Source organism: Aquarana catesbeiana, linkage group LG09 (genome assembly GCF_042186555.1).
Source record: "Aquarana catesbeiana isolate 2022-GZ linkage group LG09, ASM4218655v1, whole genome shotgun sequence".
In the NCBI taxonomy this organism is placed as follows: Eukaryota; Metazoa; Chordata; class Amphibia; order Anura; family Ranidae; genus Aquarana; species Aquarana catesbeiana.
The window spans coordinates 43,519,301-43,544,609 of record NC_133332.1 but is presented as its reverse complement, the minus strand read 5'-3'; the positions used below and the strand labels follow the sequence as shown (position 1 = coordinate 43,544,609).

Sequence of the window (25,309 nt, the reverse complement as noted above, 5' to 3'; positions counted from 1 at the left end):
GAATACAAACAAACCAGGTACATATTTGGCTCGGGCATTAAATTCAACTAACAAATCTTTCAAACCAATACGTTTGAAATTATCAAAAAATGTTTACACTTGTAATCCAGTTAAAATAGTCCATAAATTTCACTCACATCTCGCAACTTTATACAAGACAAACAATGAATTTAATCCTACAGAGGCTGAATCCTTCTTCTCAAAAATAACCTTACCTGAGTTATCTCAGAATCAAAAAAGCAGTTTGGATGAGCCTATAACTATAGATGAAGTTGCTAACGCCATAAAAGACCTAAAACTTAACAAAAGACCAGGCCCAGACGGCTACTCGGCTTTATACTATAAAACATTCTCAGAAATACTCTCTCCCATTCTCACTGAAACTTTTAACAAACTTCTAGATGGACATTCTTTTCGGCAAGAAACACTAATGGCAATTGTTTGTATGATCCCAAAACCCCTTTCTGATGATACTTCCTGTGTGAATTATCGGCCTATCTCTCTGTTAAACCTCGATATTAAATTATTAGCAAAAATAATAGCAAAACGCCTCAATAGCATTATAGGAAAATTAATACATAGAGATCAAGTAGGCTTCATGCCAAATAGACAGGCAGGCGATAATATACGCAGGGCAGTGTTATTGGCACATATTGCTAAAAAACGGAAAATCCCTTTATGTTTTCTATCTCTCGATATTAAGAGGGCATTTGACACAGTATCCTGGCAATATATGCAATATTCATTACAAAAATGGGGTTTGGGACCCCACTTTTTAACATGGATCAAAGCATTATATAATAAACCCAAAGCCTATATAAAATATGCTGGATACAAATCTGAAGCCTTTAATATCGAAAGAGGTACCCGACAGGGTTGCCCATTATCTCCCTTATTATTTGCCCTTATACTCGAACCCATGGCCCAATACATCAGAACAAACCAAACTATAACTGGCATTGAAGTAGGAGGTATTACACACAAACTATGTATATTTGCAGACGATATATTACTTTTTCTATCATCACCACAGGTCTCTGGTCCTAACTTAATACCAGCTCTTGATGGATTTGCAGCCCTATCCGGCCTTATGATTAATCCTAAGAAATGCCTAGTGCTTAATATTTCACTCACAAACATGGAATTGATCCCGGCTAGGGCTACACTCCCATTCACATGGGCAGAAAAATCAATCCCATATCTTGGAATTCATTTAACAGCATCTCATTCTGACTTATTCTCAACCAATTATCCTCCTGTATTAAGACAGATCACAAATCTAATAAAACAATGGTTGCAACTTTATCCTGGATAGGGAAGATTAATGCAATCAAAATGACTATTCTACCCAAATTGCTTTATCTATTCAGAGTCCTCCCTATTCCAATTCCTTCCTATTTTTTGAGAATAGTACAAAAAAGAGCAACTTTGTTTATATGGGGCTCTTCTAAACCACGTATACCTATACACACACTACATCTCCCCAAAAATAAAGGAGGCCTGGGATACCCTAATTTTACCAACTACTACAGAGCAGCACATTTGGCCAGTCTGTCCAAATACCATGCAAAACAGGAAATCCCATTATGGGTATTTATAGAGGCTTCAGAAAATGACCCTCTATTAATATCAAATTTATTATGGCTTGATCCTAAAGACCGCTTTAAAATTCATAATCCCATAACTAAACACTTCTTATCTCTCTGGGATAAACTAAAAACCAAATATCAGTTACAATCTCCACACAATCCTCTCCTTTCTTTTATCAGAAATCTGGCCTTTTATCCGGCATGGATCTACCCAAATTCTTTTAAAGCTTGGACAACATCAGGCATTCAGACACTAAATGACTTCATAGCATCTAAATCATTCCTTTCATTCCCATCGCTTAGAGAAAAATATGATCTACCAAACTCTGAGATATTTAGATATCTCCAAATCAAAAATTTCTATACACCATTCCTAAAGGGGGATACACCATTATCCCAATTATCAATTTTTGAATCAATCTGTACAAAAGATCCATTTGCTAAAGGTACAATTTCATCACTTTATAATCAATTATATGGAGTAGCAAATCTTAATAGACCCTCTTACGTTCAGAGGTGGGAGGAGGACCTGGGACGAACTTTAGAAGACACGGACTGGTCTAACATATGGCTCACATCTAAGTCATCTTCACCCAACATCTTAGCACTGGAGACAAATTATAAAGTCCTAACTCGCTGGTACCTTGTACCCGCTAGAGTGGCAAAATATTCACCTAATACCTCAGCTCTTTGTTTTCGAGGATGCCCAGAAATAGGCACATATTTACACATATGGTGGACGTGCCCAGTAATCCAAACCTTCTGGAAGGAAGTCTTCGTGATTGCATCTAAAATATTAAAAAAAATAATACAACCAGATCCATATTTAACTTTACTTAATCTAAAACCGGAATGGTTAACACTCTCTCAATTCAAACTTATGATCCAACTAATAACGGCTGCAAAACAAACAGTGGCCAAGGCATGGAAATCTTCTACATTGGTACTAGCAGAAACAATTCACAGAATGAATAATACAATGTCCCATGCTAAGATGGTAGCCATCGATCAAAATCAAATTCCAAAATTTGAAAAACTTTGGCATCCTTGGATAAAACAACAGTTCCTGTCAAACTTCAATGACTCTGTCCTGTTGCCATGGTAACAGATTAAATGACTTACAGAGACACCCATTCTAAGGCTTCAAAGAGAACTAAAAAGAATAATAAACTGACGAGCAGGACAACCTTGTGGACCATACCTCTACCTTTCAACCCTTTTTCTTCTTTCTCTTTCCTTTTCTCCACCTTACGATTAAAGCTCATTATCAGAATTTATTTGACCTATATACACTCTACTTGTAAACAATATGTATAGTAGGTATAAATCATTTAAATACCTACAAAAGTAACTAAGGAAATGATATATATCTTTAATTTAGGTTTACGTGAACCCGATGTTTAATATTTGAAATTTCATGATATTTACCTATATAAACCCTACTGTAAAACAATGAGCTTACTTTATAGATCCTTGTGAACTTACTTTATGTATCTTTATAACATTGTATATTCAATAAACTTCTTTTGACAAGGAAATGTAGAGCTGAGAAAACAGGGCACCTGACAAAATGGTGGTGGGTGGAGGGTAATAGTACAGCCACTGACCAGCAATGCAAGGGGAAAGGAATACAATTAAGTGCACATTTTCAATTTTTTTTCGTTTTTGGTAAAGTGAAGATGGATTAGAACACCTGTCAGTTTTTATTGCTTTCTGTTCTCCTGTTAGGGAGATTCACCCTTTCTATTGGTCCTGTTTACCATTGTCATTGAAAGTCAAAGTTAAATATAATCTCAAATCTTGGTTTGTCCCCAGAAAATTAATGGAGGGGAAATCTTCCAATGGGTACACTAGTTATGGTGACCTGGGGGTCCCCAAGGGATTCCCTTTATTTGCAGGGATTTCCTCTAACTTCCTGTTTTGGCTATGGGACAGGAAGTGAAGGGAAATCTCCCCAATGGGACATAGATGACAAAAATAAACTGCAAGGGGTTATTACTCCCTGCCTTATTTGATCCAAAATGGGAAAAAGTATTGCAAATAGATATAGTTCCTTAACACTGCCACAAAAGATTGATATGGGAAGGAGGAGATTTAAAGAGTGGGGGTTGATTGCATTGCCATTGACTACCATTGAATGAAGGTTTAAATAACACTGCCACTGACCACCAATGTGGGAGTTATTATTGTGGTCGCTAGAATCAAAGCTGAGGTTATTATTGCAGGCACTGGCACCAATGCTCAGGTTATTGTGCTCACTGGCATCAGTGCACATCAATGCAGTCTCATCAGTGAACATCAGCAAAGAAGAAAAATTACTTATTTGCAAAATTGTATAACAGAAACGAATTTTAATTTTTTTATTCTAAATTTTCATTTTTTTTCTCTCTGGACACATACATCTCCTCTTTATTCACAGGAAGAAAGAGGCCGGACCACAAGAAAGCCCACAAACTTACCTAGAAAAGAGGCAAAAATATGAACCCCTTCCACCTGCCTTAGGCAGCCAAGCTGGCTATCTAACTTCAGCTAACAACTGTCTGCGCACTCACTTCCCTTTGTGTCTCCAAGACAAGGATTGAAGGAAAAGCTCCCTAATGGACCACAGGCAGCAAAGAAAAAACCTCCTCTGTACAAATCTAAGAAAAAAAGGGGCTTGGCATTTGATACCCTTAAAGTGGCTCTAAAGGCTGAAGTTTTTTTACCTTCATGCATTCTATGCATGAAGGTAAAAAAACCTTCTGTGTGCAAGTGAAACCCCCCCCCCCAATACTTACCTGAGCTACCTCTGATCCAGCGCCCATTGGCTCCCACTGCTGTCAATTACAGCCAGTGAGCCAATGAGGAGAGAGCAGGGGCGGGGCAGTGTCCTATGGAACGTATGCATAGAGCAATGGCTCAGGAGTGAGACCGCAGTGGTGCCTCCAGGGCAAGTGGCTTGCTATGGGGGGCACTGCTTGAAGGGGAGGTGCCAGGAGTGCAGGAGGGGGACCTCAAAAATAAGAGAATCAGAGCTGCTCTGTGCAAAACCACTGCACAGAGCAGGTAAGTATAACATGTTTCTTATTTTAGAAAAAAAAGGAAGCTTTAGTATCACTTTAAATGTATACCTGCCATGAGAGAAAGACTACCATTGTTGGTCTTCTTTTGAAAATGCTAGTTGTCTGGTTTCCTTTCTTCTCAGCCACTAACTCAGAAAAATTACTTGGCAAATTAATGTCATAATTCCTTATTCATATGCTGATTCATAGGATTATGATCATGTTACAGTTGGGCAATTGGCAAGAGGGGTCAACAAAAAAGCCTGCCTATGTCCACCATGTCAGGTATCCTTTAAAGTTGTACACCAGTGAAAACGTATTTTATCCTTGACTTTGGCACAGCCACTAGATGTGGGGAGGTTAGGTTCTCTGAAAGGTAATACTATGCCCAACAAACATGGAACCTCAATTCACCCCCTTGGGGCTGATGGTTAGAGGAGCACATGGCATGGGGTCAGAAGTGTGTGCCAAGTGCCCTCTTTTGGTTTATTTGTAGACTCAGCCTTGGGGAAGGGTTAGAAACCTCTCAGGTTTTTATGTTTCTCTTGAGGTCCTACCTTAAAGTGTTTATACAGTGGATATAAAAGTCTACACACCCCTGTTTCTGTGACTTGGCAATATTTGCCCACTCTTCTTTGCAAAAACACTCCAAATCTGTCAGATTGCGAGGGCATCTCCTGTGTACAGCCCTCTTCAGATCACCCCACAGATTTTCCAAAACTTTAATCTACTTCTGTTGAAGCCATTCCTTTGTTGATTTGGATTTATGCTTTGGGCCATTGTCATACTGAAAGATGAAGTTCCTCTTCATGTTCAGCTTTCTAGCAGAAGCTTGAAGGTTTTGTGTCATTATTGACTGGTATTTGGAAATGTTCATAATTCCCTCTACCCTGACTAAGGTCCCTGTTCCAGCTTAAGAAAAACAGCCCCAAAGCATGGTGCCACCACCATGCTTCACGGTGGGTATGACATTTTTTTGGTGATGTGCAGTGTTTTTGTTCCAAACATGCTTTTGGAAGACTTCAGATGTGTTTTTGCAAAATTTAGCCAGGCTGTTTTTCTTTGTAAGTGGCTTTCATCTTGCCACTCTATCCCATATCCCAGACATATGAAGAATACGGTAGATTGTTGTCACATGTACCACACAGCCAGTACTTGCCAGACATTCCTGCAGCTCCTTTAATGTTGCTGTAGGCCTCTTGGCAGTCTCCCTGACCAGTTTTCTTCTTGTCTTTTCATAAATTTTGGAGGGATGTCCAGTTCTTGGTAATGTCACTGTTGTGCCATATTTTATCCACTTGATGATGACTGTCTTCACTGTGTTCCATGGTATATATAATGCCTTGGAAATTCTTTTGTACCCTTCTCCTGACTGATACCTTTTAACAAGGCAATCCCTCTGATGCTTTGGAAGCTCTCTGTGGACCATGGCTTTTGCTGTAGGATGCGACTAACAAAATGTAATGAAAGACCTACTAGAACAGCTGAACTTTATTTGGGGTTAATCAGAGGCATTTTAAATGATGGCAGGTGTGTACTGACTCCTTTTTTAACATGAGTCTGGGTGTGATTGCTTAAATCTGAACACAGCTACGTCCCCAGTTATAAGAGGGTGTGCACACTTATGCAACCACATTATTTTATTTTTTTATTTTTACAACCCCCCCCCCCCCCAAAAAAAAAAGATTTCAGTTTGCTTTTCAACTTTGTACAATTAATAGGTCACATTAAAGGTGGAAAAAGTTCTGAAATTATTTATCTTTGTCTCGTTTTTTTACATCACAGAACCTGACATTTTAACAGGGGTGTGTAGACTTTTTGTATCTATTGTATATACTGTAGGTTTATTTTTTTTCCCTAATTATTCACTTACTAATTCACTTTAGCTGGATGTCATGGTGGAGCTAAAAGTGAGGGGAAAAAAAATCCAAAAATGTTCTAGCAATTTCACCAGGTGAAAATACTGAAAAAGAAAACTGATAAGCTACAATATATAAAATGTTTATTTTTGATTTAAGTATATGCTGTTGGTACTTACTCTTCCTTGAATATGCTTCCTTCCCCGCAGTTAAATATGAAAGGGCGATCAAATGGCATTGGTGCTTCAGTACGTCAATAAGGGACTTCCTTGTGCCGTTCTCCCTCTGCATCATCCTCTGTGCATCCTGAGAGTAAGGGGAATTGCCAGCCACCCACATTCCCTCTTTAGCATTTATGGACACCAGATCTTCTCCATCCAGAGCCACCTTGTAAGTGAAATCTTCAATATCATCAATGGATGAGGAACATCCCACCCAGCACTGGAATAAGACGGCACCTGAGGTGGATTGGTTCTCAGTTAAAATAGGTAGTAATATTTTCAGACTTTTGAATGTCATGTATTGATGTAGCTATATTTGTTAAGGGCAGGTTCCTAAGCAAGACATAGGTAAACCCTTTTCACTTTTTTTAATTCTTTGTTGCATCTTAGCCCTGCTGTCCTCCAACCTCTTTCAGACACTTCCTGTATAATGTTCCAGTATTGGCTGCACATCATTTCTCTGGTTCCTCAGCTTCCTAATAGGTGACAACAGTCGATCAAAATACACCCTAAATACAGGGGTAACATGTAAGAGCCGCCAGAGGCCACGTGCATGCCCACTGCATGGTAGGGGACCCATTGCGCGTGGACGGTGGTCGCGATCACTGCTGGCCACGCACGAGTGCCAGCATGGGGATTTGTGTGTAAACACACAAATCCCTGTGCTGTCAGGAGGAGAGGAGACATGTTGTTTGTTCCTAGTAAGTAAGAACAGCGATATGTCTCCTCTCCTACTCAGTCCTATCCCCATACAGTTAGAACATACTGAGGGTACACACATTTACCCCTTGATCGCCCCCTAGTGTTAACCCCTTCCCTACCAGTGACATTTACACAGTAAGCAGTGCATTTTTATAGCACTGATCGCTGTATAAATGTCAATGGTCCAAAAAATGTGTCAAAAGTGTCTGATCTGACCGTCGCAATGTCGCTATAAAATCGCAGATCACTGCCATTACTAGCAAAAAATAAATAAATAATAAAAATGCCAAACAAATGCCATAAATCTTTCCCATAGTTTGTAGATGCTATAACTTTTGCACAAACCAATCAATATACGCTTATTGCAATTTTTTTTACCAAAAATATGTAGAAGAATATATATTGGCCTAAACTGATGAAGAAATTGTTTTTAAAAACATTTTTGTTTATAGCACAAAAAATAAAAACCACAGAGGTGATCAAATAGCACCAAAAGAAAGCTCTATTTGTGGGAAAAAAAGGATGCAAATTTCCTTTGGGTACAGCATTGCATGACTGCAATTACCAGTTAAAGCGACACAGTGCCAAATTGTAAAAAGTGCTCTGGTCAGGAAGGGGGTAAAACCTTCCGGGGCTGAAATTACCAAATGAAAGCAAAACTCTAGCCAACACTTTTTAAGCAGTTACATTTTTTCTTTTAATTTGGGAATGAAATTAATAAATTATTAAATGCTATTATTATTATTATTATTATTGTAAGCACTCATGTCAGTGTTAAATGGTTTGTCCCAACCCTGAACCTGACACTTTTGCTTGATAGCTTAGTCTGTTAAAGTAGTTGAAAAAATAACAGACTTACTAACTCACTAGGTGAAAATAATGGAAAAGGAAAAGCCTAAAAAAGAATACTAATGCAGTCACCACAAGTAGCAACTGGTAAGCTGCAATAAATATATTTTTGGGGGTTTATAACTGCTTTAAGCAAGAAAAAGAATATTGGTTTTGAGACCATAATAAATAACTAAAATGCACACAACTAGAACCCCCCCCCCAAAAAAAATATTCTATACAAATAATATCCTCCTTTCATGTTTTCCTGCTTTTTTATCTAGCTCTAGGCTTGTATGCACATGCTTCTCCTTATTTGTTCATCAGTTCATCAGGGAAACCCCTGTTGTGGACCTCCTTCGATAGCTCAAGCTGAAATGTACATACACAAATGAATGGGTAAGAACAACAATTTCTTCCTTATCCAGGGTTTCGGTGAGAACCATTTTTTTTGAAAGGAGGTTGCTGCTCTAAAACAATGATAGCTTCCCTTTAAAACAATGGTTCTCAACCCCTGTCCTCAGGACCCACTAACAGGCCAGGTTTGCAAGATAACTGAAATACATCACAGGTGATATAATTTGCTGCTCAGTGATTGCAGTATTCTAGTCTGCATCTCCCCAAGGTAATACTTAAAATCTGACCTGTTAGTGGGTCCTGAGGACAGGAGTGGAGAACCACTGCTTTAAATGGACCCTTGGCTTTTCAGCTTAATAATAAAAGTCAGGATGGGGAGGACTGGGCCTGGGGGCAACCCCCTTAGGCAAGTACTAACAAGAGTGGTGATACTCCCCTAATAAAATATTGATCTGAGCAGGACCTGAAGTCAATGACATCTGCTAGACTTTTTACAGCTACCTGCTTCCTGCTCAGACCTAAATCTCTACAATCTGAAAAAAAGTCCCCCCAACTCGAACTTCCTTCGAGGCTCCGAGATTTCATGTGGCCAAATGTTGAGCATTGAAAAGTAAACTGAAGCTGGAAGATGTAAAAAAGGTGTGTCACAGTGAACCATGTCCTTCACAAATACTCTTTTACCATGGTCACCAATTAATGCAACAATGTGGCACACTTTGTATGGTACTAATCAGGGCTTTTTTTCAGGGGGAACTTGGTGGAACTCAGTTCCACCACCTCTAGCTCAGACCCTAGGGGGGGGCCTGCTCACCACAATCAGTTGTAAACACAGAAGTCTGGTTTCTGTGTTTACAAGTGACAGTTCTGCACACTGTGTGTAACCCCCATGAACTCTGCACTCTGTATGTAATGCAATCCTGATATTTAATGCCCCTTTAAAACCCTTCTACTGTTTGTGAAATATGACCACACCCACTATCTGATGTGATTTGGAGGGTGTGTGGGGGGGATGGGTTTTGGGGGGTCGTGGTTGAGTTCCAGCACCTATTGTTTGAGGAAAAAAAGCCCTGGTACTAATACTTTCCTATCATGAAAGGGCTATTTGGTTGTAATTGGCCTTGAAGGCCAAATGTTCCCAGCCCTGTCATAAAGGGAGACAGTGCCATTTCAAAGCATTGTGAAAATCACTATCCTGAGTCCTAGGCATTAAAGTAGACACTGTCATCTGCCCAAATAATAATAATAGCTCTCTCCTCCAGCAAGATATACTTGCCTATCCAGCACTCTATTGCTGGGTGACATCCAGTATGAGAGCCTTTTTGGATAGATAACCTCTTTGCACCTCCAGAGGATAGTGTTCAGACCAGATGAATGGCTGCTTAGGCCAGAAAACTGTCAAATTGTCAATGTCAAATATTTCCCAATACTTGTAAACAGGGCCGCCGATAAGGGGGTAGCACTGGTTCACCTGTACCTGGTCCCAGCCTCAGTAGTCCAACAAGGGGGCCTGGGCAGCAGAAGGAAGGAACCTGGTCAGGAGGGGTGGCAGGGGCCATTTACTGGAACCGATCCCCTGTATTAACTCAGTATAGGTTTATCTGTCAGATTTAGCAGGAATTGTGTAAGTTATGACCCAAAAAGACAAAATTAGGTGCCACTCAGGTAGATAGGTTACACTAGGGTGGCGTTGCACTCTATTCTTTTGTGTTTTTGTCCAAAGAAGGAATGGCTCTGACTAAATGGACATAGTCGTGAGGGAGTACTGGTTAACAAGAGGTACTGCCTCATTGCCCAGAATATCCTTATAATTTTGTAGTTAAATGCCTCCTGTAAGTAAAATATAATCACTGCAATCTATTTCTATTACAATATACTATATTACCTTTGATCAAAACTTTCTCAATTAGGTTTCTTGCATGGTTTTGGAAATTTTTATAGTAACGTTTTAACAACATATTGCTAATCTCCCAGTCAGTGTCATTCAGACTCTTCTTTGACCAGCTTTGCTTGAACTCAATCAGCCTCGTATCATTGTAGGCTGCCAGTGCCTGAATGTCTTCCACCTCCAGGGACCCCCAGAGGGTCATTACTTGATCACTTGAGAAATATGAATTCTGTGTGATTGTTATCCTGATAGAGCCTGTGGAAAAAAGATTAAGTTATGTCTGAGTATGTCTTCCACATACATGACTGATAATATACCAGTGAACATGGATCAAAATAAATGGACAAGTGTTTTCAGGAGAGGTTCATTGGTTATCCCCTCACAAATGTATTAACCAAGCACCATTCATGGCCCCAGCTGCACCTCAATGGCTCAAGGCCAGATCAGAACTGAACATATAAACTTCCCCCAACGGACCCTGGTAGAACCAACAGCAACAGGAAAGCAGTATACTATCAGATGAGCCCCTATGTTGTAACAATTCCAAGTCTACCACAGATCCTTAAAGACCCCTTAAACCCCTCAACTCTCCCAAAAATTGAAGGCTGTCCCACAGTCCCATAGGCAGAATCCTGGAGCCTGGTATTCTCTTCTGTATGTGAAATCCTTTTCTGATTGGACCTCCTGACTGCTTTTCTTCATAGTGATTGGCTGAAGCTCAAAGCAATCATCTTGTAACTGACCACTCACTCTGCGTTCTCAAGGGGTGGGGGCAGATCCCAATCTTTGCTGAAGCCCAGGAAGCACTTTTTAGTGGAGAAGAGCTGGCAAGTGAGCCTGGTACAAAAAGTTGTTTAAAGTGTCCAAAAGTTGTTGCAGTTTGTTTTTACATTGTGGCAGAATGTTTTCCGGGGACAACACTAGATATGTGGGTTAAACTAGATGGACTTGTGTCTTTTCTCAACCAGATAACCTATATAACTATGTAGTTATGTAGTATTTGTAACATAATCCATGCAAATATAATCAGACAAATTATCCCATCTGATTTTATATTTTTGTGCCCAGTAAAAAACATCCAGGTGCATATAAAAGCAAAAAAAAGGTTGACTGGAAAATTACATACACATTAATTGGTCATGCAAGTGTGACTAAATATGGTAAGGATGATGTCCAGTGGTAAAGAGCTGAACTCATTGTATTATCTATTCCTATATTCAGACACTTGGTGCTTCAATCGCACCCCCCCCCCCAGTCGGCCGGTCAAATACCAGCCATGCACTTACCCCATCTATGATGCAGGCAGCGCTTACCTCCAGGCAATGGGCGGCGGCTTCCCCTTCGTCTCCTCCTCGGCATCACGGCGGCCATGCGTCTCCTCCCTCCTCCTGCTAGGCCAATAGGATCACTTCTCCTTTCGGCCAATCTGGAAACTGTTCTCAGGACCCGCTTCCTCATTGGCCGGGAGGAGAATCAGTTTGACAATAGCGAATATCTATTCGCTATTGTCACACAACTGGGTGGCTCCAGGGCGCATTGCTCTGCACCCCGAGCCCACCCTTTTTTAAAGGCTTTTAGAGCCTCTGGCTCTAATCACATGCTCTAATCACATGGAATTCATGCATCTTGTTCCCCCACATGTAGATTAGGGGGCCGGACGCATGCATAGGGGGGCGGTGCCCCTGTGCCCTGCATTATGGGCCACCACTGCCCAATCTACTGATCACAGATGAAATGCTTTGCAGGCTCATGTGAACAAAAAAATGCACATTCTTTCCCTGCACAAAAATATGTGCAATTATTTTATTTTTTATTTTGTAAGCAAACTTATCCTTTAGGCCCCATTCACACTGGGTTTTTGCAAAAACGCAGTGTTTTTGCAAACACGTTGCGTCAACGCTTGGGCATTATTTTGGCTGTTGAAATGAACACTCAGGCCCTTGCTGCACCTAGCACTTAAGCGCAATTTAGACGTGACAGCCATCTTTTTCACCAAAGTGCGGCTGTTCCTGAACACACTGGCAGTGTTTTTTCTGCCTCTAAATACCTCTAAATAAGTACATAGGGTAACATTGTGGGGCATTTAGAGGCATAAAAAAAAAAAAAAAACACAAAATGCATCTAAAAGTGCCATTAAAAATGTCCTCTATGCATGAAGTCTTAAAGTGTTACTAAACCCACAACAGTAAAATCAGTGTGTATATGCAGTAAAGCATGTTTGTTATACTAACCGTGGAACTTAAGGGGTTAATCCTCTGCATTGTGTAAAAAGGCTGTTTGATCCTGTTTTCTCTGATCCTCCCCTTCTTCCACTGTCCTCAATCCATCTCCTGATAGAACAGAGCCCTAGGAGGCACTCTGCACATGCTTAGTTTGGTGTGTATTGCTAGAGAGTTTTTTTTTTTCCTTGGGAGGATGCATGTGATCAGCACAGGGCCAATCAGCACTGTCCAGACAGAGGGTCAGGAGTCAAGCAGCCTCATAGGACAGTCAGAGGAGAATGAAAACTCCTCCTACAAGCTTTAACCAGACACTGATAGAAGTCATAAGACTGCTATATACTGCTGATGAGAAAAGATATTTAGCAGTTTATATTACTAAAATTACTACATTTCCATGTTCTGTGAGAGACCAGATGTAGTGAATGCAGGGTCCTGGGTTCAGTAACACTTTAACAATGTTTAGAGTTTTGTGCTCTTCAAATGCACCCTCAAAGTTTTCTGGTAAAGGGAAAGGAAAAATATAGGGAGAGGCAAAGTGCTGCAAGTAAGCATTTGCAATATTAGCTGTTTCTGAGCTTTTACCTGCAATTTTGGTGACACAGCAGTAGTGTATTTGGGTTTTGTGCTGCCCTAGGCCCGACTAAACTCGTGCACCCCCTAATTTAAATATGACCCACCCCTTCCTGTCAAGGCCACACCCCTTGCTGTTTAGGACCCGCCCTGAAATTTTCGAGTTGGGACACTAGTTCCGAGGGCCTGGGTGGGGCAATGGATTCCCTTAATTTGCATAGATTTCCTCTCACTTCCTGTTTGGCTATCGGGCAGGAAGTGAAGGTAAATCTCTGCAATGGAACAGGGATGGTAAAAAATAAACTGACAGGGGCTATAACCCTCCTTTATTCTATCCAAAATGAGATAGCATAAAGTACTTTATACTTTAAGCACACATTTCTGATAATTTTATGGAGAGGACTAAGAAGATATAACCATATATAGCATATAGCACAGTGAGGAAGGTTTGTGGTCCAGGATGATAGGACAGTCAAAATTAGAAGCGGCACACCCCCCCCAACCCCACAGTTGCGGAATGCCATCCTCCCGCATACCGGAAACAGTGCGGCCGCTTTATGGGGACGCTAGACTAATTTGCCTATCAGCCCAGTCTGCCCCATAAGATTGGAGCTACACTAATGCCCCGTACACACGGTCAGACTTTGTTCGGACATTCCGACAACAAAATCCTAGGATTTTTTCCAACGGATGTTGGCTCAAACATTTCTTGCATACACACGGTCACACAAAGTTGTCGGAAAATCCAATCGTTCTAAACGCGGTGACGTAAAACACGTACGACTATAAACGGGGCAGTGGCCAATAGCTTTCATCTCTTTATTTATTCTGAGCATGCGTGGCACTTTGTCCGTCGGATTTGTGTACACACGATCGGAATTTCCGACAACGGATTTTGTTGTCAAAAAATGTTATATCCTGCTCTCAAACTTTGTGTGTCGGAAAATCCGATGGAAAATGTGTGATGGAGCCTACACACGGTCGGAATTTCCGACAAGGTCCTATCAAACATTTTCCGTCTGAAAATCCGACCATGTGTACGGGGCATAACAGCGCAAGCCGGCGGGGACTCTTTCTGTGTTGCCCCCCAGCAAAGTGCTGCCCTAGGCCTGGGCCTTGTCGGCAGTCTCTGTAAGCTAATACGAAAAAGAGGGGGGGAGGTTGGGACTTTAAATGAGGTGCGCATGATGCAGCCCAATCACACTCACAGAGGTGCAAACATATGTATGTTTATTAAGGACCAATGATCAACATGGCATAAAAACGCATTGCAAACATTAGACATAAAATAATTGCATATAAACAATAAATATATGTATATACAACCATAGGACATGGGTAGGTACAATTATGCATCTTAATCCCCCAAGCAAGATAAAAGTCATATGAAGTAAAAAACATCTGAAAATTGGTCAATGTGTGTTTAATGCATCAAAGGTAGGCCCGACGCTGCGTTTCATGGACTTCAATCCACTCTTCAGGAGCCGGATGCATCTAAATTCTATAAAAAATGTATGAAAAGTAATATAGTTTCATGGGTCTAACAAAATCAGCAGAAAAGGGGGAAATTGGGCATAATGGGCCATGCCAAAAAGGTTACTCACATGATAACCAAAACTGGGACCGTGCGACAAAACAAAGCCAGGGGAGAGCCATGGAGCCTGGTCCGAGAGCTGAGAGGGGGACTTGAACGAGGAACACCGGTCCGCACACACCAACACCCCGCAGTGGAGGGGACTTCTATAATGTAGGAAATATATAAAATGTATCTATGATGATACAAGTAACAAAAAACAAGATGGTATAAACTGCAGATATCACCAAGGTGATTGAAAAAAAGCACCCGGGGGAGTTGGGCGGACCCTAACGGAGCAGACATGCATTGTTAGAGCTCCACACCGCTGAGGAGAGAAGAGAAGGACAAAGCGGAGCCTGCAGGCTCAAAAGGTATCCATTTGAACCTTTTTGCCCCAGGGAACAAACTGTGAAAGTTTGGGCAGGAAATTTGGTACTGGGAGGAAACCGTGGCAGAAATAAAAATCACCTCACAAAGAGCTCACAGGCACTCACTGCAACTAAAGCAGCTCCAGTCACCTCACAAGATACAGCATCAGGGCGCTCTCACAGACAGAAAATGTCACAGCAAGACTCTCCATTTGAGTCAAGAGAAAAAAAGGAACTTAATTTTCAAGGACACAATTATCAAATTTTTGCTGACCTATCCCAACTTACTATTACTAAAAGACGATCCATGAAACCCCAACTAATGGAACTGCAACGCCACAACATTATGTATCAATGGGGCTTCCCCTTTTCAGTCAGATTTAACTACCAAGGTACAATTTACAGAAGCAGATCAGCAGATGAACTACAACAAACCCTTTTAAAATTAAATCTGACAGAACCCACAAGCAGCAACTCTCCCACACGCAGAAGAATGGCATCATCTTCACCTTCAGGCAGCACTCAGAAAATTTCAGAACAAAATGGGAATCATCATTCTCACAAAAGAGGCCATTATGCCACATCATCCATGGACCAAGAAGATTCAATGGACTGACATCCTAATTCCTGATATCTCTTCATTTATTATACTAAGAGATGGTTCTCTATAAAAAAACCTGTATTTATAACTGAATGTAACTGCATTCTGATAGTCACACACTGTGTGAGATCATGTTACAATCCAGTTATATTTCTCATTACTTCTGATTCATATAGCCTTAGAATATATAAGTGAAATAAGGAAATTCTTGTTCAGTTATATATTATCAGATAATAACAATAGATTTATTACTTTTTAGGACAAATATGTTCAATAATCCAGAAGTAATGGAAGCTTTTTCTTTCTTTTCTTAAAACAAATATATTATTACCTAACTAGTTCCTAGAATTATGTTTTTGTTTATTCTAATCTGAAGCAATACAACCTCAATTTTATGAGTTAACATATCTAAACAATTACATATGAATAAAATATGTAATTATTTACTCTAAAAGGGTTAAAATCCCAAAATAATTCAAACTATCTTCATCAATACCAAAGTTATTAACAGTACCTTTCTAACTGAATTATTTAGCCTAGGGCAAGACTAACCATATACAACCACCCTGGAATAAATAATTTCAACAAAAACTATATTCTGCACTCCAATTAATGAATCATCATTTTGATGTCTTTTGACATAGCACTTCTCTCCTGTAAGCGGAAGATCCGTGTACCCCCATTAGCCCTCCTCATTCTCCCAACCATATTATGTGGGAGTGTGACGAAGGCACTTATTCCCCTGAGAGAGATATTTACTCTCTTTCACGGGTAAATTGTGATTACTTGCAAAAAATAACTTATACAATGTATCATCTAATCTCATATGTTTTTTGTTTACTCTTTACTCCAGAATTCACTGGTTTCTTTTCTATCTATTCATCTCTTCAGTCCACACAGGTTGATCTGCGCAGTCAGCTCTGCATAACAAAAAGTAAGTCAAAACTATTTGATCTGTTGCCATGGCACCACTGAATATACTTTCCCTGAATGTTCAGGGAATAAATGTCCCTCAAAAAAGGACCAAAGCCTTCCGTACTTTTCATAACAAGAAGGATCACATAATATGCCTCCAAGAAACACACTTCACCAAAGATTCTACTCCAAAATATATTTCTCCTTTTTATCAACAAATTTACACGGCTTCTGCCTGTACCAAGCAAAGGGGAACTCTAATTGCATTTCACCGATCCACACCATTCACCCTATCATCAGAAATTAAAGACCCAGAAGGTAGATACCTGATACTCATGGGTTATATAATGGATTCAGCAATCACGGTGATTTCCTACTACGCTCCTAACAAACAACCTACACCATTCCTCTCACATATATTACAAGTGATTAATACACACAAAATAGGAACAGTGATAATGTGTGGGGATTCGAACCAGGTCCTCCTCCCATTTCTAGATAAATCACCTTTTACACCATCCAAAATAACCTCTAGATTACCTTTTTCTCAACTTCTTTCCAAATACAATCTGGTAGATTCGTGGAGAGAAAGTAACCCAATGAAAAAGAAATTCACTTATTTCTCGCACCCTCATCAAACCTTCACCAGAATAGATCATATTTTTCTAACAATAGGAATGATACCAGAAATTATTGCATCAGATATAATTCCGATACCGTGGTCTGACCATAATGCAGTATACACTACTATAGCCTCAGCCATACCAAAAGCGCATGACCCAACGTGGTACTTACCGGACATAAGGCTCAAACACCCACTACATCAGATGGCCATTGAACAAGCTTTAAAGGAATACATATCAATTAATAATACAACAGACATCTCCCCAATAACACTGTGGGAAGCTCATAAGCCTGTCTTGCGTGGTACAATACAAAGACAAATGGCACTATTTAACCACTTGAGCCCCGGACCATTATGCTGCCTAAGGACCAGAGGTCTTTTTCCAATTTGGCACTGCGTCGTTTTAACTGCTAATTGCGCGGTCATGCAATGCTGTACCCAAACGAAATTTGCGTCCTTTTCTTCCCACAAATAGAGCTTTCTTTTGATGGTATTTGATCACCTCTGCGGTTTTTATTTTTTGCGCTATAAACAGAAAAAGACCGAAAATTTTGAAAAAAAATGATATTTTCTACTTTTTGTTATAAAAAAAATCCAATAAACTAAATTTTAGTCATACATTTAGGCCAAAATGTATTCGGCCACATGTCTTTGGTAAAAAAAATGTCAATAAGCGTATATTTATTGGTTTGCGCAAAAGTTATAGCGTCTACAAACTAGGGTACATTTTCTGTAATTTACACAGCTTTTAGTTTATGACTGCCTATGTCATTTCTTGAGGTGCTAAAATGGCAGGGCAGTACAAAACCCCCCCAAATGACCCCATTTTGGAAAGTAGACACCCCAAGGAAATTGCTGAGAGGCATGTTGAAACCATTGAATATTTTTTTTTTTGTCCCAAGTGATTGAAAAATGACACAAAAAAAAAAAAAAAAAAATATTTACAAAAAGTTGTCACTAAATGATATATTGCTCACACAGGCCATGGGCCTATGTGGAATTGCACCCCAAAATACATTCAGCTGCTTCTCCTGAGTATGGGGATACCACATGTGTGGGACTTTTTGGGAGCCTAGCCGCGTACGGGGCCCCGAAAACCAATCACCGCCTTCAGGATTTCTAAGGGTGTAAATTTTTGATTTCACTCTTCACTGCCTATCACAGTTTCGGAGGCCATGGAATGCCCAGGTGGCACAAAACCCCCCAAAATGACCCCATTTTGGAAAGTAGACACCCCAAGCTATTTGCTGAGAGGCATATTGAGTCCATGGAATATTTTATATTTTGACACAAGTTGCGGGAAAGTGACACTTTTTTTTTTTTTTTTTTCATAAAGTTGTCACTAAATGATATATTGCTCACACAGGCCATGGGCATATGTGGAATTGCACCCCAAAATACATTTAGCTGCTTCTCCTGAGTATGGGGATACCACATGTGTGGGACTTTTTGGGAGCCTAGCCGCGTACGGGACCCCGAAAACCAATCACTGCCTTCAAGATTTCTAAGGGTGAAAATTTTTGATTTCACTCTTTACTGCCTATCACAGTTTCGGAGGCCATGGAATGCCCAGGTGGCACAAAACCCCCCCAAATGACCCCATTTTGGAAAGTAGACACCCCAAGCTATTTGCTGAGAGGCATGGTGAGTATTTTGCAGCTCTCATTTGTTTTTGAAAATGAAGAAAGACAAGAAAAAACATTTTATTTTTATTTTTTCAATTTTCAAAACTTTGTGACAAAAAGTGATGTCTGCAAAATAGTCACTATACCTCTCAGCAAATAGCTTGGGGTGTCTGCTTTCCAAAATGGGGTCATTTGGGGGGTTTTGTGCCACCTGGGCATTCCATGGCCTCCGAAACTGTGATAGGCAGTGAAGAGTGAAATCAAAAATTCACGCCCTTAGAAAGCCTGAAGGCGGTACTTGGTTTTCGGGGTCCCGTACGCGGCTAGGCTCCCAAAAAGTCTCACACATGTGGTATCCCCGTACTCAGGAGAAGCAGCAGAATGTATTTTGGGGTGTAATTTCACATATTTCCATGGCATGTTTGAGCAATATATCATTTAGTGACAACTTTGTGCAAAAAAAAATAAAAATTTGTCTCTTTCCCGCAACTTGTGTCACAATATAAAATATTCCATGGACTCGACATGCCTCTCAGCAAATAGCTTGGGGTGTCTACTTTCCAAAATGGGGTCATTTGGGGGGGTTTTGAACTGTCCTGGCATTTTATGCACAACATTTAGAAGCTTATGTCACACATCACCCACTCTTCTAACCACTTGAAGACAAAGCCCTTTCTGACACTTATTGTTTACATGAAAAAGTTTTTTTTTTGCAAAAAAAATTACTTTGAACCCCCAAACATTATATATTTTTTTAAAGCAAATGCCCTACAGATTAAAATGGTGGGTGTTTCATTTTTTTTTTTCACACAGTAATTGCGCAGCGATTTTTCAAACGCATTTTTTGGGGAAAAAACACACTTTTTAAAATTTTAATGCACTAAAACACACTATATTGCCCAAATGTTTGATGAAATAAAAAAGATGATCTTAGGCCGAGTACATGGATACCAAACATGACATGCTTTAAAATTGCGCACAAACGTGCAGTGGCAACAAAATAAATACATGTTTAAAAGCCTTTAAAAGCCTTTACAGGTTACCACTTTAGATTTACAGAGGAGGTCTACTGGAAAAATTACTGCACTCGATCTGGCCTTCGCGGTGATACCTCACATGCATGGTGCAATTGCTGTTTACGTTTGACGACAGACCGCCGCTTGCGTTCGCCTTAGCGCGAGAGCAGGGGGCGACAGGGGTGCTTTTTTTTTTTTTTTTTCTTTATTATTTTTTTGCTTTTTTAATCTTACTTTTAAACTGTTCCTTTCATATTTTTTTTTTTAATCATTTTTATTGTTATCTCGGGGAATGTAAATATCCCCTATGATAGCAATAGGTAGTGACAGGTACTCTTTTTTGAAAAAATTGGGGTCTATTAGACCCTAGATCTCTCCTCTGCCCTCAAAGCATCTGACCACACCAAGATCGGTGTGATAAAATGCTTCCCCAATTTCCCAATGGCGCTATTTACATCCGGCGAAATCTAAGTCATGAAATGCTCGTAGCTTCCGGTTTCTTAGGCCATAGAGATGTTTGGAGCCACTCTGGTCTCTGATCAGCTCTATGGTCAGCTGGCTGAATCACCGGCTGCATTCTCAGGTTCCCTGTTGAGACAGGAGAGCCAGAGAAAAACATGGAAGACGGTGGTGGGGGGGGGCATTCCCTCCCACGGCTTGTAAAAGCAGTCTAGAGGCTAATTAGCCGCTAGGATTGCTTTTACATGAAAGCCGACCGCTGGCTGAAAAGAATGATACCAAGATGATACCTAAACCTGCAGGCATCATTCTGGTATAACCACTCAAAGTCGTGAATGGCGTACCTGAAGACAAAAAAATGGTTAACAATGGTTAACAATAAAGCACAGTAAACAGTAAAGTATAAATAATTACATACCTGAAAAACAAACATGATAAAACATAATAACAATAACAATAACAATAAAACATTGCAGAATAGAATACAGTAAAAAAGAGCAGAACAATAGAGAGAGAGAATAGAGAGAGAGAGAACAATAAAACGACAACTATTTTTTTTTATTTTATATATATTTTTTTTTTTACACTTTTTTTGTAACTAACTTTTATAACTGTAACCGGTTCCAGGTTCGGGTCTCTCAAAATGCGATGGCATCTTGGGAGACCCTGTGAAAGTGTGCCTAGTATGTGCAATGCTGTACCCTACGCTAATACTCAACTAGTGAATGGTAGCGTTCAAAACATTCACCAATGCAAAGACCAGGATTGTCAGGACAGGAGGGACAATAATAGCGGGTGTCACGCCTATATCTGCACTTGCTGCAGACACAACATCTTTTTTGGGGGGTTCGCTGGGTAGGGGTACTCGGGAGGACATAAAAATGCCTCTCATGCAGCCGACTGCATTTGGTTGGGGATGTGAATGGGGGAAGTACGGGCGCTGCAGAAGCGGTGGGTTCCCAATTAGGATTGGCGAATGCAGCAGGAAGGGCATTATGGGCACGACGGGCCTGTGTTTGTCTTTTTGGTGGCAGCAGGACACTACTTGTGCTTGCCACCTCACCAGCTTGAACTGCACTTATGGGACTCGCCACGTCACCAAGTGTTACTGCAGTGCTTGTTTGACAATGACCGGGGTGTACTACGCCGCTGGTGCTTGCCAGTTCCCCAAAACGCTACCAAAAAAACTGTTAGCGATCGCAGGGATCAGGCCTGACTCTGCGAACGCTGCAGTTATGCGTTTAGAGTTTTGTAAGTGACAGTGATCGATCGATACTGCACTTGGGTGGGCTGGGCTGGGCCGGGCGGAGGGGCAAAACGCAGGTGCTAGCAGGTATCTGGGCTGATCCCGCTAACACTGCGTTTTTGGGAACCCTAAACTGCTGGTGACGCTAGTATAGATCTGATCGGATCAGATATTGATGCGATCAGATACTATACCACTAAGGGAGGTGTATGCTGCGTGCATGGGTGTTAGCGGTACTGGCGCTAACCTGACGCTGCCTGGGGCTGGTGCTTGCCAGTTCACCAAAATGCTACCAAAAAAACTGTTAGCGATCGCAGGGATCAGGCCTGACTCTGTGAACGCTGCAGTTTTGCGTTTAGTGTTCTGTAAGTGACAGTGATCGATCGATACTGCACTTGGGTGGGCTGGGCTGGGCCGGGCGGAGGGGCAAAACGCAGGTGCTAGCAGGTATCTGGGCTGATCCCGCTAACACTGCGTTTTTGGGAACCCTAAACTGCTGGTGACGCTAGTATAGATCTGATCGGATCAGATATTGATCCGTTCAGATACTATACCACTAAGGGAGGTGTACGGTGCGTGCGTGGGTGTTAGCGGTACTGGCGCTAACCTGACGCTGCCTGGGGCTGGTGCTTGCCAGTTCACCAAAACGCTACCAAAAAAACTGTTAGCGATCGCAGGGATCAGGCCTGACTCTGCGAACGCTGCAGTTATGTGTTTAGTGTTTTGTAAGTGACAGTGATCGATCGATACTGCACTTGGGTGGGCTGGGCGGAGGCGCAAAACGCAGGTGCTAGCGGGTATCTGGGCTGATCCCGCTAACACTGCGTTTTTGGGAACCCTAAACTGCTGGGGACGCTAGTATAGATCTGATTGGATCAGATATTGATCCGATCAGATACTATACCACTAAGGGAGGCGCATGCTGCGTGCGTGGGTGTTAGCGGTACTGGCGCTAATCTGACGCTGCCTGGGGCGACGCATATCACCGCCGGGCGATTAGGGGGCTAAACCTTTATTCGGTAATAAACGGCGGGTGCCCTGACACTATAAAAAATAAACAAACTAACCAGCGTCAACCGTAACAGTTATACGGTGATCAGTGGTGAAAGGGTTAACTAGGGGGCAATCAAGGGGTTAAAACATTTATTAGATAGTATATGGGGGTCCCTGACGCTATAAAACGCTGACGGCGAACCTAAATATTTACCTCACTAACTAGCGTCACCAGCGACACTAATACAGCGATCAGAAAAATGATCGCTTAGCGACACTGGTGACGGGGGGTGATCAAGGGGTTAAAACTTTATTAGGGGGGGTTAGGGGGGTACCCTAGACCTACAGGGGGGTAACAGTAACTGTGCTAACACAGTAACTGTCACAAACTGACACCATGCAGTAATCAGAAAAAAAAAAAAAAAAAAACTGCTGGTCAGTTTGTGACAGGGGGGGGGGGTGATTGGGGGGGGATCGGGGGGCGATCGGGGTGTTTTGTATGCCTGGCATGTTCTATTGTGTGTGTGTGTTGGTGCACTCACATACCTGTCTTCTCTCCTCGGGCCGGAACGGAAACTACCGAGCCGAGGAGAGATGACATCACTTCCTTTGCTGCTGTTTAGCATACAGCAGCAAAGGAGTGTTCCCACTGGCCGGCGGCGATCGCGAGGGGGGGGACCACGAACGGATGGCCTCCCCCTCGTCTCCGATCGCCGGGGAACAAAACAGGACCGCCTCGGGCGGCGGGGGGGGGTCCGATCAGACCCCCCACCCGCGGGAGGCAAATCACGTACATGTACGTGATTTTGCCTGCCCGTGCTGCCTTGCCGACGTACATCGGCGTGAGGCGGTCCTTAAGTGGTTAAACGGGAACGCAAAAATCTAGCAAAAAAACTAGAACTCAATTTTAATGCAGCCTACATATCATTTCAAGATAATCCATCTCAGAGTACAAAATCTCATCTGGAAAAATCTAGATTGGAATACGATCTATTTCTCACTGAGTCAGTTGATAAATCCCTCAAACGCTCCAAACACAATTTCTACATGAATACAAACAAACCAGGTACATATTTGGCTCGGGCATTAAATTCAACTAACAAATCTTTCAAACCAATACGTTTGAAATTATCAAAAAATGTTTACACTTGTAATCCAGTTAAAATATTTCATAAATTTCATTCACATCTCGCAACTTTATACAAGACAAACAATGAATTTAATCCTACAGAGGCTGAATCCTTCTTCTCAAAAATAACCTTACCTGAGTTATCTCAGAATCAAAAAAGCAGTTTGGATGAGCCTATAACTATAGATGAAGTTGCTAACGCCATAAAAGACCTAAAACTTAACAAAAGACCAGGCCCAGACGGCTACTCGGCTTTATACTATAAAACATTCTCAGAAATACTCTCTCCCATTCTCACTGAAACTTTTAACAAACTTCTAGATGGACATTCTTTTCGGCAAGAAACACTAATGGCAATTGTTTGTATGATGCCAAAACCCCTTTCTGATGATACTTCCTGTGTGAATTATCGGCCTATCTCTCTGTTAAACCTCGATATTAAATTATTAGCAAAAATAATAGCAAAACGCCTCAATAGTATTATAGGAAAATTAATACATAGAGATCAAGTAGGCTTCATGCCAAATAGACAGGCAGGCGATAATATACGCAGGGCAGTGTTATTGGCACATATTGCTAAAAAACGGAAAATCCCTTTATGTTTTCTATCTCTCGATATTAAGAGGGCATTTGACACAGTATCCTGGCAATATATGCAATATTCATTACAAAAAAGGGGTTTTGGACCCCACTTTTTAACAAAGCATTATATAATAAACCCAAAGCCTATATAAAATATGCTGGATACAAATCTGATGCCTTTAATATCGAAAGAGGTACCCGACAGGGTTGCCCATTATCTCCCTTATTATTTGCCCTTATACTGGAACCCATATCCCAATACATAAGAACAAACCAAACTATAACTGGCATTGAAGTAGGAGGTATTACACACAAATTATGTATATTTGCAGACGATATATTACTTTTTCTATCATCACCACAGGTCTCTGGTCCTAACTTAATACCAGCTCTTGATGGATTTACAGCCCTATCCGGCCTTATGATTAATCCTAAGAAATGCCTAGTGCTTAATATTTCACTCACAAACATGGAATTGATCCCAGCTAGGGCTGCACTCCCATTCACATGGGCAGAAAAATCAATCCCATATCTTGGAATTCATTTAACAGCATCTCATTCTGACTTATTCTCAACCAATTATCCTCCTGTATTAAGACAGATCACAAATCTAATAAAACAATGGTCGCAACTTCCTTTATCCTGGATAGGGAAGATTAATGCAATCAAAATGACTATTCTACCCAAATTGCTTTATCTATTCAGAGTCCTCCCTATTCCAATTCCTTCCTATTTTTTGAGGATAGTACAAAAAAGAGCAACTTCGTTTATATGGGGCTCTTCTAAACCACGTATACCTATACACACACTACATCTTCCCAAAAATAAAGGAGGCCTGGGATACCCTCATTTTACTAACTACTACAGAGCAGCACATTTGGCCAGTCTGTCCAAATACCA

General features: G+C 41.0%; 1 protein-coding gene across 2 annotated transcripts in view; it reads right to left on the bottom strand.

Moving 5' to 3' along the window:
• LOC141107553 (antigen-presenting glycoprotein CD1d-like) overlaps positions 1–25,309 on the bottom strand; it is a 114,274-nt gene that overhangs the window by 10,536 nt on the left and 78,429 nt on the right. For both annotated transcript variants that reach the window (XM_073598374.1, XM_073598372.1), the window contains exons 2-3: positions 10,480–10,737; positions 6,669–6,947 (exon numbers count right to left, since the gene is read on the bottom strand). In XM_073598374.1, the coding sequence (XP_073454475.1) occupies positions 6,669–6,947; positions 10,480–10,737 (537 nt within the window). The remainder of the gene's footprint in view (positions 1–6,668; positions 6,948–10,479; positions 10,738–25,309) is intronic.